The sequence below is a fragment of the Cavia porcellus genome, unplaced genomic scaffold (assembly GCF_034190915.1).
Source record: "Cavia porcellus strain 051 isolate PalLab524CR breed Dunkin Hartley unplaced genomic scaffold, mCavPor4.1 scaffold_11, whole genome shotgun sequence".
NCBI lineage: Eukaryota > Metazoa > Chordata > Mammalia > Rodentia > Caviidae > Cavia > Cavia porcellus.
Window position 1 is genome coordinate 42384363 of NW_026947494.1, and position 21983 is coordinate 42406345.

Genomic DNA, 21983 nt, shown 5'->3' on the forward strand with positions numbered 1-21983 from the left:
AAGGTAAAGATAATATTCCATTTTGGAACCAAACAAGAGTTAGAATTTACATTTTTCATTTTCTATTAAGTATTTTTTTTTTGTTTTTGTCTTTTCCTTTTTTCCCCCTTTGTTCCATCCACCTACTATTTGATTTTACTTTCCTACTATCATTTATAGATTACTTTTATTCTTGGGGATGGAACTCTAAATACACAGTATTTCTTTTCCACTTAATTAAAAAATCTTCCAATTTCTTAAAGTATTCAATCACCATTGAAAGAAACAGTGCCAAACAGTGCTACACCTAAGAGTTGTTTCTATGACCAGTATTACAAAATGACCCTTGGAAGGATGACACTTAACATCACAAGCCTGTTCACTTAATCTGAAGGAACAGCACCCTGAAAGTAAATTGCGGCTGAAGATAAAACAAAATGGAAGATGCTCGCTTATTTTTGTTAAGGTTTTCACAATGGCTCAAAAAAATGTGAATTAATATATTTTGGCTCCAAAGCAGCAAAACTTATTTTGAAGACTTAAACAGGCCACACAAATATAAACAGAAGCCTAGGATTCACAATGCTGACGACGAAAGGAGTCAGTCCCAAAACACCAGTTCTACTCAGCGTTTATTTTCATTTGAAGACAGTGGGAATCATATATAAATCAAGGATAATAGCAAGTTCTTCTTGCCTGGCAAAAGTCCACATGAATCTGTGAATCCCTAAGTATAGACAGTATTTTTAATAGAAAGACAGGGCAATATGGCAGTTAATAGCAACCAATACTGTAAACTACAGTAGATACAAAGTTTTATATAAATTAATTGCCATTTTAAAAAGGCAACTGCTGTAGCTAACAAGGTACAAAAACTGGTAACTTCCATAAATATAACAAGAAGCTAAGTGAAGAAATACACAACAGACTTTTCCCTATATAATTTTTGAATATTCAAACTAAGACACCTGTGGCACTTTACTGGAAAGCAGGAACAGGACGAACACCCCCACCTCCCAGCCCCCACCTACCCGATCAGGCCCCACCCCTCCCCCACACGGATTTCCAAACCACTGCGAATTCTAGGGTTACAAGGACAGGATGCCGCTCTGAAAGCAGCAAGACAGTGAGCTCCGACCTGCTAGACAAAGAAGGAGCCTTATTGACAGTTGTAAAGCATTAGGCGTCAGACAGAAACTTGTCAAAAACAGCTGTTGTTGGGTACTGATTGATAATGTTTTCATTCTGACGGCTGAGACGCCTCAGACAGTCTTGGGTCTGAGGAGAAGCCCATCACTGGCGCGCACATGAACACACACAGACAACGGGGGAAGTCATTTAACAGATGGCTTGGGCGCACTCAGTCACAGTATCTTAAAAAGACAACATTCTACATTTAATGAACTTGCAGGGGAAGAAAGGCCCCAATAATCACTTATTGTTTCATAGAAGATGAGCAAAATAGGACGAAATAAAATAAGGAATTGTGTAACTGGTTATCAGAATACAAGTTCTGTGCTGCTCATGAATTATTACAACGTGAGAAATATTCAAGAATATTGCAGGCAAAATTGTGCATACTATGGATCTTTCGTGATCCGTGACAGTGGAGGGGGAGCATAAAAAAGTGTTGGATGTTTCAAAGGTGATGATGTCGTTAAAATTTGTTTATAAGATTAAATCACAAAACTGCTTTTGAATGATGTAAAGGGTCTGAAGTACATCAGCTGGAGAACTACCAGGTTTTATATTACCTTTAATATAGTGGAAATCTGTGGTATTTGGGTATCAATCTACACTCTTAAAAAAAAATTACTGCTCAGGTGTAAGAAGCAGTTCTCTATTATTTGGCCACTTTGTATTTTAATAAGTGGTCAAAATCTATAAAATGTGCCAAAGAATATTTTATCTATGAACCTCATATTATATAGATTATTCCTGATTTAGAAAAGGTCAAAGGCATTAAACCTTACTAAAACTACATTTATCTCTATGCAATTTTATAATTTAAATAGCATGGAAAAAATTAATTCCAAGGACTAAATCCAGGCCCTCAAATTATTTATCTGCTGCAGCCCCAGCATATTTTTAAGGGCACATTGAAACCCCTGAAAATAGAGGTTTATATTAGAAATACTGATAGACCTTTAACTACTAGACGGAGGCTTTAACAGACTCCATTAAATTACATTAGCACTTATATAGATGATTCTGTTTTCGATATCTTTGTCAAGTCCATTCCAGCTTAAACTCAAATGAGTATAAACTTTACTTTGCTTGGCTGTTTTAAAATTTTAATCTATTATTTTAAAAATTATTTTCTCTATTTGAAACACTTGAATTTTAGAAAAAAGGTATGTGTACTACATTGCAGTTTGATTTAATGAAGATTATTCCATTAAACTATTTGAGGATATAATCAAATGTATTCAGTGATGTATGCATTGTGCCTAAATTTCCTCCAACTCTTCAAAATTTATTTATTTATTTATTTATTTATTTTTGTCTTTTTCATTTTTACCGGTACCGGGGATTGAACTCACGACCGCCTGCTTGCAAGGCAGGTGCTTATGCCGCTGAGCTAAATCCCCAGCCCCTCTTCAAAATTTAAATCAGTATCTTAGCTCTTAAAAGAGGGAAGAAAGTGAGACCTCAGATATAATCAAGTAAACATTGTGTACCTGATCTTTAAATTCTTCAAAGATAATTTTACTATGGCAGAATATTCCTTTATGGTAAGATGATAAATTAAAATTTTTGGTACTCATTTTTCACTCATATTCTATAATGTCAGTATATAAAAAAGTAAACAAGATAGAGTTTAAAACAAAAACAAAACAAAAAAACAGATCCCAAGAGATCTTGAAAAAGACATACATATTATGCGGAGTCCCAGTGACATAATTCTCCACTCCCAAATCAGGGAAAATGAGTCAAGGTACTGAATATTTCTGAGTTCTGCATCAGGGATTTGATTTTCTGTGAGCCATGAATTCCATCCATTTTTGCACAAAGTTGATTAGAGATGCTTAGAACAACAGAAGGAAGAGACAGGCGGTGAAGATAATTAGTGGTAAACAGAATAAATTCTCTCTCAGTAGTGTGTACTTGACATTAATGCTGCTGATAATTTACCTGACTTACAGAATACTCACTTTAACATAGGGAAAAGAGTTCGAAATAACTAATGAAATAGACAGTGGAGTCATGATAGTATTGATAACAACATAAAATTAAAACAAGAAACTAATATGATAGGTTCAAGGCCTTTTGGGAATCCACTTTGTTCCTGCCAGACTTCACATTCTCATAGCTTCATGGTCTTTTTCTTCTAACAAATTTATCAGCTGAGAGAAGCTGTCTTTCAGCACATCCATGTCATCCAGTGAGCAGGGCTGAAGAATCCAGCGTTTTCCTCGTGCAAGTGGTTCAAGTTCAAAATATTTTTTGATCTTGAGAAAAAAAAAGAGATATGTTAATTGCTTATATTAGAAAGTGTCTCATACCAAAATTGTGAATGATGAAGTAGGGGGATTTCAAGAATTTATATGAATTATCATATCTAGGATTTTCTAGAATGCTATTCATAGCTGCTGGTTTAATGGAGGTATGTGTTGTGACCTGAAAGTGTTTTCTTTAGGGCGGGGTGATCTGCTTGCAAGACATCATCACATCTATCCCCTCCACAGCACAGGAGGTCTGATGCAGTCTCAGAGTTATATGCACTCTGTCATATATCACACTATACTGCAGACACTTTTAAAATTTCAAGTGTGTGTGTGTGTGGTATTAGGGATCAAATCCAGGACCTTTGCATTGCATCAGCTCCTTTTAAAATTTTCTCTTTATTTTGAGATCAAGTTTTGCTAAGTCATTTAGTTGTGGAGACTGGGATTGACTTGTGATCCTCCTGCTTCAGCCTTCTAAAGTACTGGAATTATAGGAGTACACCAACATGTCTGGCAGAAAGTTTCCATATAGTGAAAATAATGCTAGCAAAAGAATAATAATAATGATAATGCTAGCTTTTTACTATCTTTTTTTTTTTGCTTTTTACTATCTTAGACTTATGAATTATTAAATTGGTGAAAAGGCCACGTGTGGGGATGCAAGGCTTTAATCTCAGCACTTGGGAAACTGAGGCAAGAGGATTGCTGTGAATTTGAGGCCAGCTTGGACTAAATAGTGAGTTCAAAGATGGCCTGAACTACATAGTGAGACACTGTCTTATAAAAAGATATTGGTGATAACCTATAGTATGTACTATAGCAATTAAGACATTTACTTTGATCATTAAGCACATAAAAATATTTCTAATCTAAATCACATTTTTCTCTATTTTAAATTTGTAGTGTCTACTTCTAAGACCTAGGAAAACTGTTTTTTGGAAAGAAGACAGAAACTGAGTAAATGTGCACATGAGTATACAAATATATACATATACCGACAAATTTACACACATGCATAATCTGCCAGTTATTTTTCCTTCCAGTCTTGAATTTTCTGAAAGGAAAAAATCAAGACCTTATCATAGGATATATGGGGTGTCATATTTGCTATCCTAAAGAGTGACGAGCCACTCCTATTATACTGGCTGTGATACTAAGAGGATACAGTATTACCAACTCCTATAATTCAATATCAAGTTGTTCAGACTTTCAGGAGTATTGGTGATCCCAAAGGTATTGGTGATCCTCTCTCAAAGGATACAATAAAGTCCAAACCTCACAAAGCCCCTCATTCAGACATCCTAAATCACATGAGAACACAACTTTGTATTTACTGTCAAACAAAGTTTTACAGAACATAAAATGTAGCCTGTAGCAATAGCAGAAGAGGCATTGTTCAAAGGCATTCTTGGCCAACAAGTTCTATTGGTTGGTCCAACAAATCCCATGTGCCATAGAAAATTCCAGGATTTTACTTCAGTCAGGGTCCATGTCCCCTCAAAAAAAAGGGTCTTATGCCATTTCCAAATGAGGTTTCATTTTGCCAGTACTATTATAAGCACTTAAGAGCACAGTCACTACCCAAACTGATATTAATGTGTGTGCACATTTTTCATATGAGCAAAAAGATGTATGATATATGAAATATTATTTTTATGCTCATTTAGGAATTATAAAAATGCTTACATTTTATAGTTTAAGTGTGCCCAAAAGCCCTCTTATAAAGACCTACAAATTCAAAATAAATATAAATTTTAAACAAAAGAAGCCCATGAGAATTGAAGGACCCTCATTACTTCTGATTCTGAAGAGTAATGAGAATTTTATTTATGGATCAGAAAATGAATCTATAACCCCAGAACAAATTTTTTTAAATCAATATATTTCATGAATCATATTAAGAGGATTATCTAATCAGAAATACAAACTTTGTTTATTTAGTTTATTTTCTTTAGGGATCTGAAAACAATTTATCTCCAAATGAATCTGAAATTGCTTAGTGAGAATCAACACTAGACACGAGCCCTGCCCCACATAAGGAGAAACTGCCAGTGAGCTGACCAGGAAGCCCTAGGACAGAGTTGGAGAGCTGGACAGAGAAACAGGAAAAGAACATAAGAAGAGATGTTAAATCTCCTTGCTTCTTAGCTTCAGATTGCACTACTGAGCATAGAAACTGAAACTGCTATATTTACGATACCTGTGTGTATACACATGCATGCTACTAGGGATTGAATCCAGGGCCTTTGCACTGAGCTATAATCTCCAGTACTTTTTAGATTATTATTTTTTAAAATTTTGAGACAGGGTCTTGTGAGGTCTTTTCTTTTCTTTTTTTTATTTTAAAAAGATTATGACAAAAGAGGACATAACAAAGCAGATCAGAACAGAACAATTTAAGCAATACAGTATTTCACCACAAAACAACCCATAATGTCTCTTTTTTTGAAATATTTGTGCATACCTTCATATACAACTGTATCAAACATAACAAAATAGTATAAAATCATTCAAGAGAATGAAAATACTACAGGGCATTCAGAACCAAATAACAGAAAATAAACAATAGCTACTATATTATCTCATTGCCCATAAAAAATTTGTTTATACTATCACACATATTAAAATCCAATAAGACACAACATGATAGAACCAATGGAAACAGAAGAACAAAAGCATGGTAGGACTTCAAAGCAAGATGATATTAAATCAGTACTGGCTATTTTAATGTCTTTTTTCTTCAAAATAGCTGTTCATACACTCACAGATAATAGAATCAAACAAACCAGGATAAAACCATTCCAACTAATGAATGAAAACATTATAAGGCTTCAAAGCAATGTAATGGAGAATCATGGTTACCATAAACTCTTACCATTTCTTACACTAGGGAGATTATCTGGTATTTATACATGAGTTTGATTTATTTCGCTTATGAGTATGTTCTCAAGTTGCATCCATTTATTTATAAATATCTTAATGTGATCATTCTTTATAGCTGGGTGGTACTCCATTGTGTAAAAATATCACAACTTTTCTAACCATTTCTCAGTTGATAGACACTTAGGTTGTTTCCAAGATCTGGCTATTACAAAATGTGCTCCTATATACCTGAGTTTACATATACCACTGTGGTATGATGTTTTCAGTTCTTCTGGGAATATGCCTAGAAGCAGAATAGTTGAATCAAATCGGACTTCCAATCCCAGCTTTTTGAGAAATCTCTAGACTGACCTCCACAATGGTTGCACCAGTCTACACTGCTACCAACCGTGTGGAAGAGTTCCTTTTCCCCCCACAGACTCTCCAGCATTTATTGTTGGTAGTTCTCTTGATCCTGGCCACTCTTTCTGGAGATGGAATCTCAGTGTTGTTTTAATTTGCATTTCTCTAATGACTAATGACACTGAACATTTTTTCATGTATTTATTTGCCCCCCCAAAATTTGTTTATACTATCACACATATTAAAATCCAGTAAGACACAACATGATAGAACCACTGGAAACAGAAGAACAAAAGCATTTGCCATTTATATTTCTTCATCCGAAAACTGTGTATTCATCTCAGATGATGCTCAGGTTGTTTATTTGTATTCATTTTGTTTTCCTGATGTGGGAACTCAGTGCAATAAATTTTCCTCTGAGGACCGCTTTCATTGCATGCCACAGATTCTGGTAAGTTGTACTTGTATTTTCATTTGCTTGTAGATATTGTTTAATTTCTTCTTTAATTTCCCCTATGACCCACTGATTATGCAAGAGTGCATTATTCAATTTCCATGTGTTTGCAGGGTTTTTGAGTTTCTTTTATCATTAATTTCTAGTTTCATGGCACTATGATCTGATAACATATATGGAATAATTTCACCTCTTCTGCATTTACTTAAATATGTTCTATGGGCTAGTATATGGTCTATTTTCGAGAATGTCCCAAGTACTACTGAGAAGAATGTATATTCTGATGTTGTTGGATGGAACACTCTGTATTATGTCTATCAAGTCCATTTGTTTACAGGTGTGATTCAGTTGTGTTATTTCTTTGCTGATTTTGTCTGGTTGATCTGTCCCTTGGTGTCAATGGTGTGTTAAGGTCTCCTGTTATAATTGTGGTATTGCTTATTTGATTTTCAAACAAGTTAATACTTGTTTTATATAACTGGGTGCTCTGGAATTTGGTGCATATATATTTAAGATTGTTATCTCTTCCTCTTGAAGTTTTCCCTTAATTAGTATGTAGTGACCTTTTTTATCTTTTAGGATCATTCTTGGTTTTAAGTTCACATTGTCTGCAAACAGAATAGCTACCTGTGCTTTTTTTTTTAGTTCCTGTTGCATGAAGTATTATTTTCCATCCTTTGACTTTCAGTCTGTGAGTTTCCTTTTGGGTTAGATGGGTTTCTTGTAGACAGCATATGGTTGGATGTTGTTTCTTGATCAATTCTGTCAGTCTGTATCGTTTAACTGTTGAATTGAAACCATTTACATTAATGGTTATAACTCATATTTTGGTTTATTATTGACATGTTATATTTCTGCTGTTGCATCTTTATCTTTCCATTCTGTTTAATTGTCTGCCTTGCTTAATGGTTTTTTCCATATGTATATCTAGAATGTCTTTCAATATTCTTTGCAGGGTTGGTTTGGTGATCATGAAGTTCTTCAACTGTTCTTTGTCATGGAAGTATCTGATTTCTCCATCCATTTTGAAGGACAGTTTTTCAGGGTACATCAGTCTAGGTTGGAATTCATTTTCCTTTAGGATCTGAAATATTTCACTCCATGCTCTTCTTGACTTCATTGTTTGTGTTAAGAAGTCTGCTGTGCTTCTTATAGTTTTTCCTTTATAGGTGATCTGTCTCTTGTCTCTGACAGCTTTTAATATTCTATTCTTATGATGAATGGTGCGATGGTGATTATTATATGTCTGGGTGTAGTTTTATTTTGGTTATGGCTATTTGGAGTCTATATGCTTCACTACTCCTAATGTCAGTTTCCATTCTCATGTTTGGGAAATTTTCAGCTATTACTTCTGCAAATAGCCTCCTGATATCATTTATGTTGTCCCCTTCTTTTTCACTTATCCCCTTACGTTGTTTTGCTTTGCATCATCTTGCAGCTATTGAATTGTTATTTCCTGACCCCTTGTTATTTTCAAAAGATCTTTCCTTTCCTGTTCATGAGCTGCAATCTTGTCTTCGAGGTCTGAAATTCTATCTTCACTTTCACTGAGGTGGTTTTGACAACTTTCAATGGAATTTTTGATTTTCTGTATGTCTTTGAATCTGCTTCATGTATTCTGTTTCTTATATTGTTCATCTAGGGATTCTATCTTTTTGTTTTGTTCCTCTAATTTTTAAACTGTGTCTTCTTTAGATGTGTTCAGCATCTGTTTCATTACTTTTATCATTTTTTCTTTTACCTGGGAGATTATTTCTACTTTAAATTCCTTTAAAGCTTCCCAAAGTTGCTTCTTTATTCCAGTTGCTATTATTTCAGGTATTTCAGATGTATGGCATGTATTTTCTTCTATGTGCATGGCTTTTAGGCTTTCTTGGAATGGGCTGGAGGTTGGAGATTGCATTTTGGTATTTCGTTTTGTCATTTTCCTATATTTCCGTGTTTCAAGTGATATTCCAAATCTTCCCCTCAGCGTATTGGAAATTGTCTCCTATGCGCTCGGCTCCTGGGACTGAATGAAGGTTGCTGAGTGTGGTCTAGTCAAGGCCACAGGACTTCCCGTGCCACCTCCAGTGTTGTAGGAAGCTAGGTGGGCACCTAACCACTGTGGATCATGGTCCAAAACTCTCCCCGGGCAAGCACCAATGCGCTGGAACTCACTTCACATGTTCTCAACTCCCGATTGAAGAAGGTCACTGGGCCTGGGCCACAAAACCTCCCAAGCCTAGTTTAGTGTGGCTGGAAGCTGGGCAGGTCCTTGACTACTGGGAGGGATGAGCTTAAACTCTCCCCAGGCCTCTGCTGGTGTGCAGGAACTCTCTTGTGAAGTCTTTAAGTTGTCTAGCTAGTCTGAAAAATTTTCATTTTTCAACCTCAGCTTCCCAGAGTGCTAATATTACCAATGTATACATCCCATGTCTGGTTGGATTCTGGGATCTGACCCATAATGTTCTCATCAACTGAACAACAGCACATAATGCTCAAAATTTGGCACATAAAGGAAATTGTAACTTTGTTACATTTTATAACCTCATATCCAAGAGAGAGCATTTTAATTACTGCTAGTAATGGGGGACAGCACCAGCTATAAGACATTCAATAATATTAAACAAAGAAAAATACAAGCCAGTAAGCATATCTTATTAACAACACTTTTTCTGAGTAATTCACTTAAAAATTTCATAGAATTGATCCTGGGAGTACATTTACAGATTATATGAAACAACGCTGAATTTAAATGACAACAAAATGAATTAGTAATCTGTGATATTCTACATACCAAGCCAGAAACAAAAAAGTGAGATTCAGTTAATCATTAGGTAGGCTTCTAGGCAACTAAATACACAGAAATCATGAGGTACAGTTGGAAGAAAATAAAGATGTCTGTCGGTAGGTATGTTCAGAAATTGTTCCACCAAATCCTAAACAGGAAAGGCAATGGAAGCTGTGATAATGCGATGGTCACTGGATAAAGGAGCCTAACTGTGCTAAGCTGACAAATATGGCTAGGAAACTTGAAATTCTCAGAGCTGTAATTTAAGTGGTTACCTAAATTACCATATTCATGCCACTAGTAGTCAAAGGATTCCTACAATTTATAATATCAATTTAAAAACAAGATTTGACATACTGTGATATTTAAGAATAGAGAATGATCGCTGATGGAATATTGGTCTCCATTATTAAGTTTCATATGTATTTCTAAATGCAGTACAAGAGAGAGGGTGATGGAGATTTAATGCTGTAACTGACTCTTTTGTTAGGACATTTTTATTTTGTTTCCTTATATTAACCTGAACTTTAAATTTTACTTCCCCAGTATTATTATTATAAAAATTACTGTCACATTTAACTGTTCTACCATTACCTTTGCGTTCTTGTATGTACTATAATGTATCATCTTAAAGAATGGTGTTTTAAGCTTGACCAATATAAACAATATAGTTAGAGCTGATAACTGCTTTTAAAATGTAAAAACTGCCTATAATTTAAGGTTCTGTATTTTATGATAAAGACAATTGTGTTTTTGTTTTGTTTTGTTTTTTTGAGACAGGGTCTCAAAAATTATTTGAATAAATAGTTTGAATAAATAAAAATTATTTGAAGGGCATACTCTCAAGATAAAAATTTTGAGACATTGTAAGGGAAAACAAATCTTTTGAATACTTCTATCAAATTTTTGAATGTCATGGTTAGCTAGAAACTGCTGGAAGGAGACAGTGACTATTTCATGTTGGCTCTGGAGACAGCACTTGCAGAATGACATCAGAATACAGCTGCCTGGCAACCTGTGGTCATTTAGCTATTTTCGGGATAGCCACAGAGAGTGGGTATTTGTTAGTTGCCATGTGTCCACCCTAGAGATTGGAAAACAAAGCCACCATTAGTAGCCAACCTGTTTTAACTGTCAGTCTACTGTAGGCTGACCACCATTATCATATGCCTTTATTCATAACTGCATTAATTATAAACTCTTAAATTAACAGAAAAGAACCAACACTATCTCCTTGTTGCTAATGTTTGTAGCAGTTACTAAACCTGTGACAATATCACAGGTGATCTACTCATGGGGTAGCATATATCTTTTGTTTCCTCCAGTAGTGAAATCATAGGATAGTCCTTACCTCATTATTAGATTGCTAATGAACTTGATATGATGGGCACTGATTTCTGTCTTGCCCTTACTTCAGCTTTAGAAATTTTACTTTCAGTTCTTATGAATCCAATGTGACTAAATTTTTAGGAGGTACGAGAATAGTTTCTGAACTATAATGATTTTTCATCCTTAAAAACCTCAAACATTACCTTATTTATAATGATAAACTGCTTATTTTCACTATATTTTTGTTATTAAGCCCTGTAGGTGATATGTGTCCTGGGCTGAGCTTATTTTTATATGAAAGAGGCTTTAAGCATGGGTATTTATACCCATGCTTTATACCCACATGAATATGTGGTAAGATATTAAAAGAGAATCATGATATATTACAATTTTTAATTGTGTGAGACTCTGCCACACAATATAGAAAATGCTACTCCGAGTTCTAAGAAACCCTTCCTAAGCGTAAAACATTGCCTAGGGGTGGTTGTGCACTGTGGGGAGCTTGTCCTGTAACCCTTGAGGAATGCAGGTTCCTCCTGCCCTGGCCTGCAGCTATTGATGGAAGCTGCTTCCTCCATACTTCCCCTGAGCCCTGTAAAGAAACAACACATGTGTCCCTATGAAAAACTGGCAGATGATAACCAACTCCTTTTTTTTTTTAATTTTAAAGACAATGAAACCAAACAGAACAAAGTCAATCAGAGTAGAAAAATGAAAGTGATACAGGACTTCAAAACAAAATAATAAGAAATCAACAATGGCTACCATAATGCCTCTTGTTATCTTTAAAATATCTGTCCAGCCCCAGTTGTCTAACGGATAAGGGATTGGCCTCCTAAAATAGCTGCCCATACCATCAGACATAATAAAATCAAACAATGTATCTTGTTATCTTTAAAATAGCTGCCCTTGCCATCAGATATAATAAAATCAAACAAAACAAGATAGTATAAAACCAAAGCAAACAAAACAATGAAAATGATACAGGAATTCAAAACAAGATAATAGGAAATTAACAATGGCTACTGCCTTCCCTTTTTGGACATTTTCTTCCCTATCACTTTCACAACATCTATTGTACATTTTGGATCCCACTAACTCCTTCAGTTTTTTATACTAGGGAGACAACATGATACTCACCTATGTGAGTCTGCACCATTTCACTCAACAGCATAATCACAAGTTGCATCCATTTACCTACAAGAGCTTCACAATTATACTTCTTTATAGCTGAGTAGCTTTCCATTGTAGAAAAATGCCATGTCTTTCTGATCCATTTTGTAGTTGATGGGTAAGCTACCCCTGTTTTTTTCTGGTTCCCTGTCACATGGAGCATTGGTCTCTCTCTTTTGATTGTCTACGAACCCCATTTCAAGTTAAATGTTTTCCTTGTATAAAGCACATTGATGGATCCTGTCTCTTGATCCACTCTTCCAGAGGCCATCTACATTAATGGTTATGGCCAACATGTACTGCCTTGTCTCTGCCATGCTATTTTTCTGCTGTTAGCTGCCTATTTTTCCCCTCCATTCAATTGTCTGTCCCATTCAGTGACCCCCCCTCAGCTGCTGTTCTTGAAACCATGGTCTTTTCTCTCTCTGTGTCTCATAATCTTCAGCATTCTTTGTAGGGTTGTTTTGGTGGTAATGAATTCCTTCAGTTGCTGTTTGTCATGGAAGTATCTTGTTTCTCCACTAATTCTTAAAGATAGTTTTGCAGGGCACATCAATCTGGGTTGGAAGTTGTTTTCTTTCAGGACTTGAAATACTTCACTCCAGCCTCTTCTTGAGTTGAAGATTTGTGATGAGAAGTCTGTTGTGATTGTGATGGGTTTCCCTTTATAGGTGATCTGTTTCTTTAACAGCTTTTAAAATTCTGTTCTTGTGTTAAATTTCTGGGATCCTGATCATTGTATGTCTGGGTGTAGATTTATTTTGGTTATGGCTAGCTGGAGTACTATATGCCTCATTTATTTGTATGTCAGTTTCTTTTCCCATTTTTCCTTTTTTTTTTTTTTACCATTTGTACCTTTTGATAATTTTAATTACAAAAGAAACTGCTTGGGAAGTTTTCTATTAGTTCTGTAAATAGTCTCATATCATTTGTGTTGACTGCTTTTTTGCTGACACCTAGCATCCTCAAGGTTAGTTTGCCATAATTTCATTCACTCAACCTTCTCTTGAATAAGACTGTGGTAAGCCTACAAAGGTAGCAGAGCTAGGCTCTACTGTGTGCTAATGTAAGGGGTCCCACTGATGAGAACTCAATACTGTAAAATAAAAACCAAGGACATCAACAGCCTGAACAGATCACTGTCTGTGTCATTTGTACAGTAGTATAACATTTCCCCCTAGGCTTTTCAGCAACCATAAAGGACAGTTTACTAAGGGTCTTTTCATTCATTTCTAATACTTTTATAATACTTTAGCTAGAAGGAAGAAAACCAAATGAGAGACATTACTCAGGATAGTTCTTATGACAATTTGAATAAGAAATATCTTGACAAAGGGCTTCTAAGTGAGACTTCAGAAATAAAGGACATTTTCCCATCTCTTGAAAAGGGGTCAGGTGTGATATAGGAGTCTAGGTCATCAACTTTAGTTCCTTCACATCAACAGTGATAGATCAGTAGCTAATGCAGTCAACAAAATATGGTCTTTTTGTTTTGTTTTGTTTTTTTGCCTTTTTCCTTTTTATCGGTACCAGAGATTGAACTCACGACTGCCTGCTTGCAAGGCAGGAGCTAATGCCGCTGAGCTAAATCTCCAGCCCCAAAATATGGTCTTAAAACAGAGGGTCAGGATGATCAGCTGCAGTCACAGGACTTGACAGGTAAAAGCATAAGTTGGAGGATAATGACACAGGGAACGTGATTCACTTAATTATTATGAACCCATTTTTACCTTTTGATAATTTTAATTACAAAAGATACCTGCTGCATAGTTTGCATTTTTCAAAGAACTATAGAAGTAATGGTTTTTAAATAGGTTTGTACTGGTTTTAAATGGGTAAAAGTATAGCGTGGGCTTCAGTTCACTGGACGCTAAGAGAACCTGCACTGAGATTTTACAGGATCTTTTCTATAACTGTTAAAAAGGGAGTGTGACTTTGTTCAGCTACATCCTAATTACTTTTATCCCTAGAGAAGACATACCTACTGTGTATGCCATGGTGAGGGAAAATATTTGTATTGACAGTTTCTTGGTGCATGCCAGGGCTGCTGACATCAGGCAAGCAATAGTTCATGATAAGCATTCTCTTCCCAACTCCAGGTACTAGGGTGTCAAAACTGTGTTAAGTCACAAAATTAGTTGTGGTTTGAGTGATCACACTACAGAAATCTGTAAGTGCAAGTAATCAGTTCTTTTTTCTTTGTAGAAAGTTGGTTGTTAAATGTTTACCAGCACATTACTGAGTGTATGCATCTTGTTTGTGTGTTTGCTATTAACCTCTGACACTGATGCCTTAATTACAGAAAATCCTGGCACAGGCTTAACTTGGTAACCTTCACCAAAGTCAGAGAGAACTTAGCCCACACCATGGCTCCAGGTCAGGTCTGGAGATAAAGTGGTAGGACATCATTCAGATTCTTCAGAGTGCATTCTTGGCAGCTTGTTCAAAGAAAGGTTAGTCTGGAGAGCAGCCCCAGCTGTTCCCCTTTCATTGTACTGCGTGGAGGATTTTTAAATTCTTATAAAGCTACTAAATATGTCATTAAAGACAAAAATAGTAAAATAAAACCAATATGCCACAGTTCCAAAGATATTAAAACACAGAATGGATATTATTTACTTTTACTGAGTAGCATTAAAAAAGACCAGAAAAGGACTACTTGATGCTAACCAATATCATACTATTATTTTGGGTGTGAAAATTTAAAACAAATATCCATTTCAAGAAGACTATGTGTAACAAAAAGTATGTATCTCATGAGATAGCTTTTTTTTCTTATGGAAACTAAGTTCAGTACAGACTACTTGGCTTTGGAATAAATAAACACTAGGCAAATGACTATAGGTTACTACCTATAAGGCCTGCCCAAAATTATTATGTGTTCTTCCCTAATATATAGAATGTTGCATGTTGTGAAAGTAATTATAGAGAAATCCTGTCTTTCACTGCCCAGGAGAACTTAGCATATCCCAGGATGGCCAAACCAAACGACCTCATTTGCTTTGGTGGTAGAACCTAGGGTCTGGTAACTGCTCCTGTTTTTACTTAACGCTGCTAATCTAAAAGTACAAAACAAATTACAATTATTTTCTCTTGTTAGTATTTCTGGGGTCTTGTTTTAATTTACTACCTAAGAAGCCTGCTTATTAGACAATCACTTGAGAGCACAATTAGGTATGGATGCTTCTTATCTTCAGGCACTATTGGAAGATACCAGTATTTTCATACCTATACCTTCTTCTAGACCAGTTATGCCATCCAGCCCTCTATAGCTTCAAATGACTTTTATCTACAGACCTTTATTCCAACTCTTCCTTCCAATCCAAGGTGTCTCCATTTGCAGGTAGTAAAGATTAACTTACAAATAACCTCTTTAAGACCCAGCTGAAGCTGTCCTATCACATGAAGGGGATGCCTTAAATAGTAATGGCTTTTAGAGATTGAATGCCTATATTGCAACCCAAAACCCACTTAGACCCACTTATTTATCACAAAGTGCCAACACTGTAATTAAACCTGAATACTGAGGTTTTAGTTTAGAAAAAACAACTGTTATCTAATGCTCAGTTGCTGGGGTAACTTGGCTTGTGTGCCAACGGACAGAGCTCTGTGTGCCCACTGCTATAGGCATGCCATAGGCATGGGTATTGAAAAACCTTTTAAATTTAGAAGATACTTCAATCACATTAACCTTTGTATGTATTCTTCACAGTATCCAGGCACCATAAATTCCCTGTAAATAAAATGTTATTGGAAGATAAAATGCTGATTCACTAAGTATTATCTATGGCCTCCTTCATGCCATTAACAGCAAAGTCAGGTATTTGCCACAGATAAGGTACATCCCACACAGTCTGTAATGCTTACTCCTAGCACTTTACAGTGGGGAAAAAAGCCAATCTTTGGCCTAGAGCATTCTGCAGCTTTCTGCTTTGTCCAGCAGGGAGGCACTAGGAGTGCTTAGGAGGAGTCCGGGGCATCAGTATCTGTTGAAATCAGACTGACCTCGGCTTGTTCTTTTTCTGGTTTTTGCTCACACTGTGGGACAGGGAAGTTGTCTTTCCCAACTTGGCCAGACTCCAGTTTTGATATCAGGTGCTTACACTGTGGTAAAACAGCAGGAGGGTCAATTCAGCAAAGCCATATCTTATTTCTTCTTTCTGTTTGGCCTTGGTTTCTTGTGTGTAGAGACCTCCTAAAGGTCATAAGAACTAGCTACCAAGTTTCATACCAAATTCCCTAATAATATACCCTGTTAGGCTCAGGGTCCAGTTTGAGATTTTTGGTGCTCTTAAGCATCACAAGTTATTTCTACTTTGCAGTTTTAGAAATGAATACATAATTTATTGAATTTACATTGTCTAAAACCTAGTTTTTCCTGGAGGTTTTTTATTCAATTTAAAATCTGTAATAGTCTATTTATATATTTTTAAAGTTTTAACAATTGTGTTCTAGGTGCCTTAATACACGTTAGGTCCATTTATTGTTTGAGTTTGTTTAATCACTTGAACATTTTATAGCATCACTTATAAATTCAAAACATGTAATTTTTTAAAAAGTATTTTAGAATGTCAATCAAAATATCCTTGAGCAGTTGCGAATTCTTAAAAATTTCTTCCATTAAACTTATAAATTCCATGGCACTTAAGTTCTGGTACAATCTAACTTACTATACCTTTATATAGAAAAATACCAAATCAGAAATTTAAGAAATTTAATTTAAGAAATTTAAGAAAATAAAAAAGAATATCTACTAGTTTGACTATACAATATACTTTAAATAAAATATCAAAACTGCAGGTTTAATATTTTATCATTTTTATACTTTAAATGTTAAATCTTCCAGAGTTAAAAATGATTTTTCATTAAGGAAGCAATTTTCCATTCCAAATGAAATGAATCATAATTCTATGCAATTTGAGATTCTCAGCTCATTGAACTTGGTGTGGCTTTCAACTAAAATTTTTGGGGCCACACATTAAGCCCATTTTTTGGAAAAAAAGTTGTATAAGAAAAAACCTCAAGTTCTTCAAAGAAGACTATTTGCTCCTGGATACAAGTTATCATTACCTATGAGGTAGGTGTGACTGAAAAATATCGTGAATGTTTAAATAAAAACATTTTTTACAGAATATTTCCTTTTGCTTCACTCTTGCTATGTCTTGGGAGCAGTTCTGACACTCTTTCAATTTAAGTGCACTGTTATGGCTGCCTGGACTTCCTGAATCAATTCAAAATGTTAACCTTTCAGAGACATTTTGACTTTGGAGAAAAGCCAGAAGTTGCATGTGCCAGATCTGGTAGGTAAGGTGGATGAAAAAGAGACAGTATAACGTTTGTATAACTCTGCCTTTCCACTGGATAGCACTTGGCAACAGCACTCATGATAGTTTTAATTATTCCTCCTCATAAAGACACTCATGAACAAAGACTTCCACAACTGTTTCAGAAAGTGGCAAGAATGATGGTATAAGTGTGTTTCAAACAGGGAGAGTATTTTGAGAGGGATTAAAGGCAATGAGTCTTTTACTGTAATAAATAACATTCACCATATATTCTGATCACATTTCATACATATCTTTTCATAGTAGACACATTTCCCTAAAATTCTAATTTCCTGTTACTTTAGCACATATTTTAATATCTGTAATTGCTTTACAGATATTACTTCTTTGTATTTATATGTAATTTTAATGCTTAAAAATTCATTCTTTTAAAGTGTACATTTCAGCTATTTTTAATATATTCACAGAGTTGTGAAACCAACATTGCTAATTCCAGAATATATTTATCACCTTTGGAAAAGACTCTTTAACCATTAGCAATCACTCCCTAGTTCTTCTTTTTTTTTTGGTCTTTTTCCTTTTTATCAGTACCAGGGATCGAACTCACAACTGCCTGCTTGCAAGGCAGGCACTTATGCCGCTGAGGTAAATCTCCAGCCCCTCCCTAGTTCTTTTTTCTGCCAGCCCATGGCAATCATTTTCTTTTTTATTGTCTTTTATTTTATTTCTTCATGGATTTGCCCACTGTAGACATTTCATATAGATGGAACTACATAATACATGGCCTTTTATGCCTCATTTCTTTCATTATGTTTTCAAACTTCATCCACATAGTAATATTTATCAGTACTTCAATTCTTTTTATGATTGAATTATATTCCATTATATGGATATATTCCTTTTGGTTTATCTATTCATCCGTTGATGGGCACTTGGGTTAGTTTATTTTTTGGCTGTTTCAAATACTGCTGGTATGTTCTGCAAGCCTATGTTTAGATTTCTCGTGTCTTATTGAGGGAGTGAATTTCCTGGAACATACACTTTTAATACATCTTTTGAGAAGATACTTCTACATCTGTCAGATGCTTTTGCTACATCTTTTGAGATGCTGTATATTTTATTCAGATTCTATTACTACTGTGTATTATATTGATTTTTTAACATATAGGAACAGCCTTGTATTCCTGGGATAAAATTCACTTGGCTATCATAAGTAAAATCCTTTTTTAATATGTTGCTGAACTCATTTGCTAGCATTTGTATCTATGTTCACAAGGGATGTTGGTCTGTAGTTTTTCTTGTAATGTTTTAATTTGGGTTTGCCATAATTGTAATTCAGTCCTCGTGGAATGAGTTGGGAACTCTTCTTTCTTATTGTTTTTTTTTTCTTTTAGCATAGTTCAAGTAAAATTATTAATTCATTAAGTGTTTTGCATTATTTAGCAATACAATAATAAAGCTTTTCTTGTGGGAAATGTTTTGATTGCTAATTCAATGTCTTTATTTATTATAGGTCTACTTAGATTTTTTAAAAAACTAATTTCAGTAGTTGTGTCCTTCTAGGAATGTGTGCTTTTGATTAATCTAACTTATCAAATCTGTTGGCATACAATTTTTATAGTATTTTCTTATAATTCTTTTTATCATCCTAAAGTTGGTAGTAATGTCTCCACTTTCATATCTTATTTTAGAATTTAAATCTTATTTTACTTTGTTAAAGTTTGCCTATTTTGTCAGTGTTTTCAAAGAATACTGGATTTCACTTATTTCCAGCCTTATCTTTATTTTGCCTTTCTATTTGAGTTTCGTTTGTCTTTTGCCTAGTTTCCTGATGTTTAATTACCATTTAATTTTAATTACATTTTAATGCCATTCTACTGGATCTCACTCTATATATCAATTTGTTTTACTTTTTTATTGATTGAATGCATGAGTCTTTTTATATTTTTCTCATTGTATAGGACTGCAGCTGTTATAAATGTAAAAATGAAATGTAACTGGATTAGGTATGTCTCAGGTTTTTTTTTCAGTATTGGGGATTGAACCTTGGCAGTACTCTACCACTGAGCTATATCTTCAGTTGTTTTTATTTATTTATTTTTTCTGTGTTGAAACAGACTCAGTTAATAGATTGGTTCAAACTTGTGATCTTCCTGCCTCAGTTTCTCAAGAAACTGCAAATACAGGTATGCACCACTGCAACTAGCTTGCATGTCATATTTTGATTATTTTTGTATTTATAAGAGTTAACGACAAGGGGCTGGGGATTTAGCTCAGCGGCATAAGCGCCTGCCTTGCATGCAGGTAGTTGTGAGTTTGATCCCCCATACTGATTAAAAAAAAAATTAAAAAAAAAAAAGAGTTAATGACACATATCAGGGTACAAAAAACAAAGTGTTATATAATCAGATTTTCAGACAGCAGAGTCTGCCTTACTTCTTTTTTTTCTACGTCTATTTAACTAGTTCCACATTTTGGAGACTATTAATTGGAACATCTATCTTTAGTACCAAATTATGGATTCCTGAAGAGGCTGGTTGAAGGAAACAGAATACCTAACTCAAACTGAACTAATAAGATAAAGAGGAATTATTTGTTGATATACTTGAAATAATTTTTTCTACTTGCTGAACAGTTGTATTCAGAGGTTCATAAGATCATCATAGAAATTTCTGCACACTATGAATGTGAAGGAGATACCTCTGGGAACTGCTAGAAGTAATCTAACTACTATAATGGAAGGACAATCAGAAATGAAATCTGAAATTTGGCTAATATATGAAGGAAGAGAAAGCCAAAAAATTACAGGAAAGTGGATTCAACTGATTCATTAATCTCTAGATCAAACTGTGCCAAAGACTCCAAACCTATGAGCTTTTTAATTACATAAGCCACTATATTCTTCTTGTAACAGGCATAACAAATACTATATAAATAACGGGTTACGATACCAAGACTCAATGGGGATAAACCATCTCCATAAGTCTGGTGAGTTTCATTTCCAATTATAGAATAACCTAGATTTGGATAATTGTTCTCTAAGTTTTTCATGTGTATGAGACCTTAGTTCCTTAGGATCATAGACAATGAAAAAATTATCCTTAGTAGTATACCTAGTAAAATGTGGACACATAAAGGACACTCATTTATGTTTAAAAATATATTATATAGCTGAACTATAGTGAAAAACAACTAAATGGACTGTACTTCATCTTACATTAAAATGTCAGTGAAAGAAGGAAATTGAATGTTGGAGAGAAGGTGCCAGTCTTTCTAATTAATCAGGGCAAAGTTTCATGCAGGAGGTGAGATTTTATAAACAGTTTCAAAACTGAAGGTCTAATTGGTTTAAATTCTATTACACATATGCCTACAGGCAGCTGCAATGAATCCTTTGCAAAGAGAAAAGTAAACAACCTATCATGGAAAAAGGAGCCATTCCAGAAATCTCAAGACCCATAGGACACTTATGATTTGAACTATTCCTTTAATCTATGTCCAAATAAAGCATCTAATTCTTATCTTAGAAAATGGAAAGCACTGACATATGCAAAAAGGGAGGCATCAGTACACTTGTCTTTGCATGCAGGTGCAGGCACCAGAGTTTTCAATAATAGTCTATAACACAGCCATTAATTAGGGGCAGCCAGGCTTCTAGATAGCATCATTTTCTTCTCCTCTTCTTTTTCCTTTCTGTAACCATTTCCATTTTTTTCAAAAGAGCATTCATTTTTAGTAAGAAACACATTTTGGGTATTATACTTGATTCTGTTCTTTTCACATTTGAGGTAATACTCAATTATGATTTACCTTTATTTCTAGAAAAGCAAATACTGTAAGTAGGAGGAAAGTTATGAAAAACTTTTCTGGCAATAGAATATAGTTATTTCAAGAGTCCTACCTGTATGTATGGGAGCCAGTATGTACTAGACAGGAAAGAGAGTTAATGAGTGAAAGCCCCAAACACATATCAAAGACAACCAATTAGCTTGTCTGAAACACAGGCTTGTAAAGCTATCAGTAACTTATAAAATGGTCTGCTACACACGAGTAAAATGTTGCTTAAATGGCTTGCTTAACTAGATGCATTCACCATGAAATTGATTCTTTTAAGTTTTCTTTTTTCTTTTTTAAAACTTAATAGCCATTCACTGTGTATACTGAAATGGCTGGGAAGGTGAAAGGGTGGGTGGATAACCTAGTATTACAAAGTGCCTCCTTAAGATGAGCTCTTTTTTGTTTTTGTTTTTTGTGATACTGGGGATTGAACACAAGGCCTTCATTCTGAGCTACATTCCTAGCCCTTTTTATTTTCT

General features: G+C 34.8%; 1 protein-coding gene across 4 annotated transcripts in view; it reads right to left on the minus strand.

Moving 5' to 3' along the window:
- The window catches only part of Arl15 (ADP ribosylation factor like GTPase 15), a 431626-nt gene that overhangs the window by 19599 nt on the left and 390044 nt on the right, over window positions 1-21983 (minus strand). For 3 of the 4 annotated variants that reach the window (XM_063258139.1, XM_013152886.3, XM_063258141.1), the window contains one exon: window positions 595-3431. The exons of the other annotated variant lie outside the window; for it this stretch is intronic. In XM_063258139.1, coding sequence (XP_063114209.1) covers window positions 3279-3431 — 153 coding nt within the window. In that variant the 3' untranslated portion in view covers window positions 595-3278. Of the gene's footprint in view, window positions 1-594; window positions 3432-21983 lie in introns of those variants that run through there. 4 annotated transcript variants of the gene reach the window in all.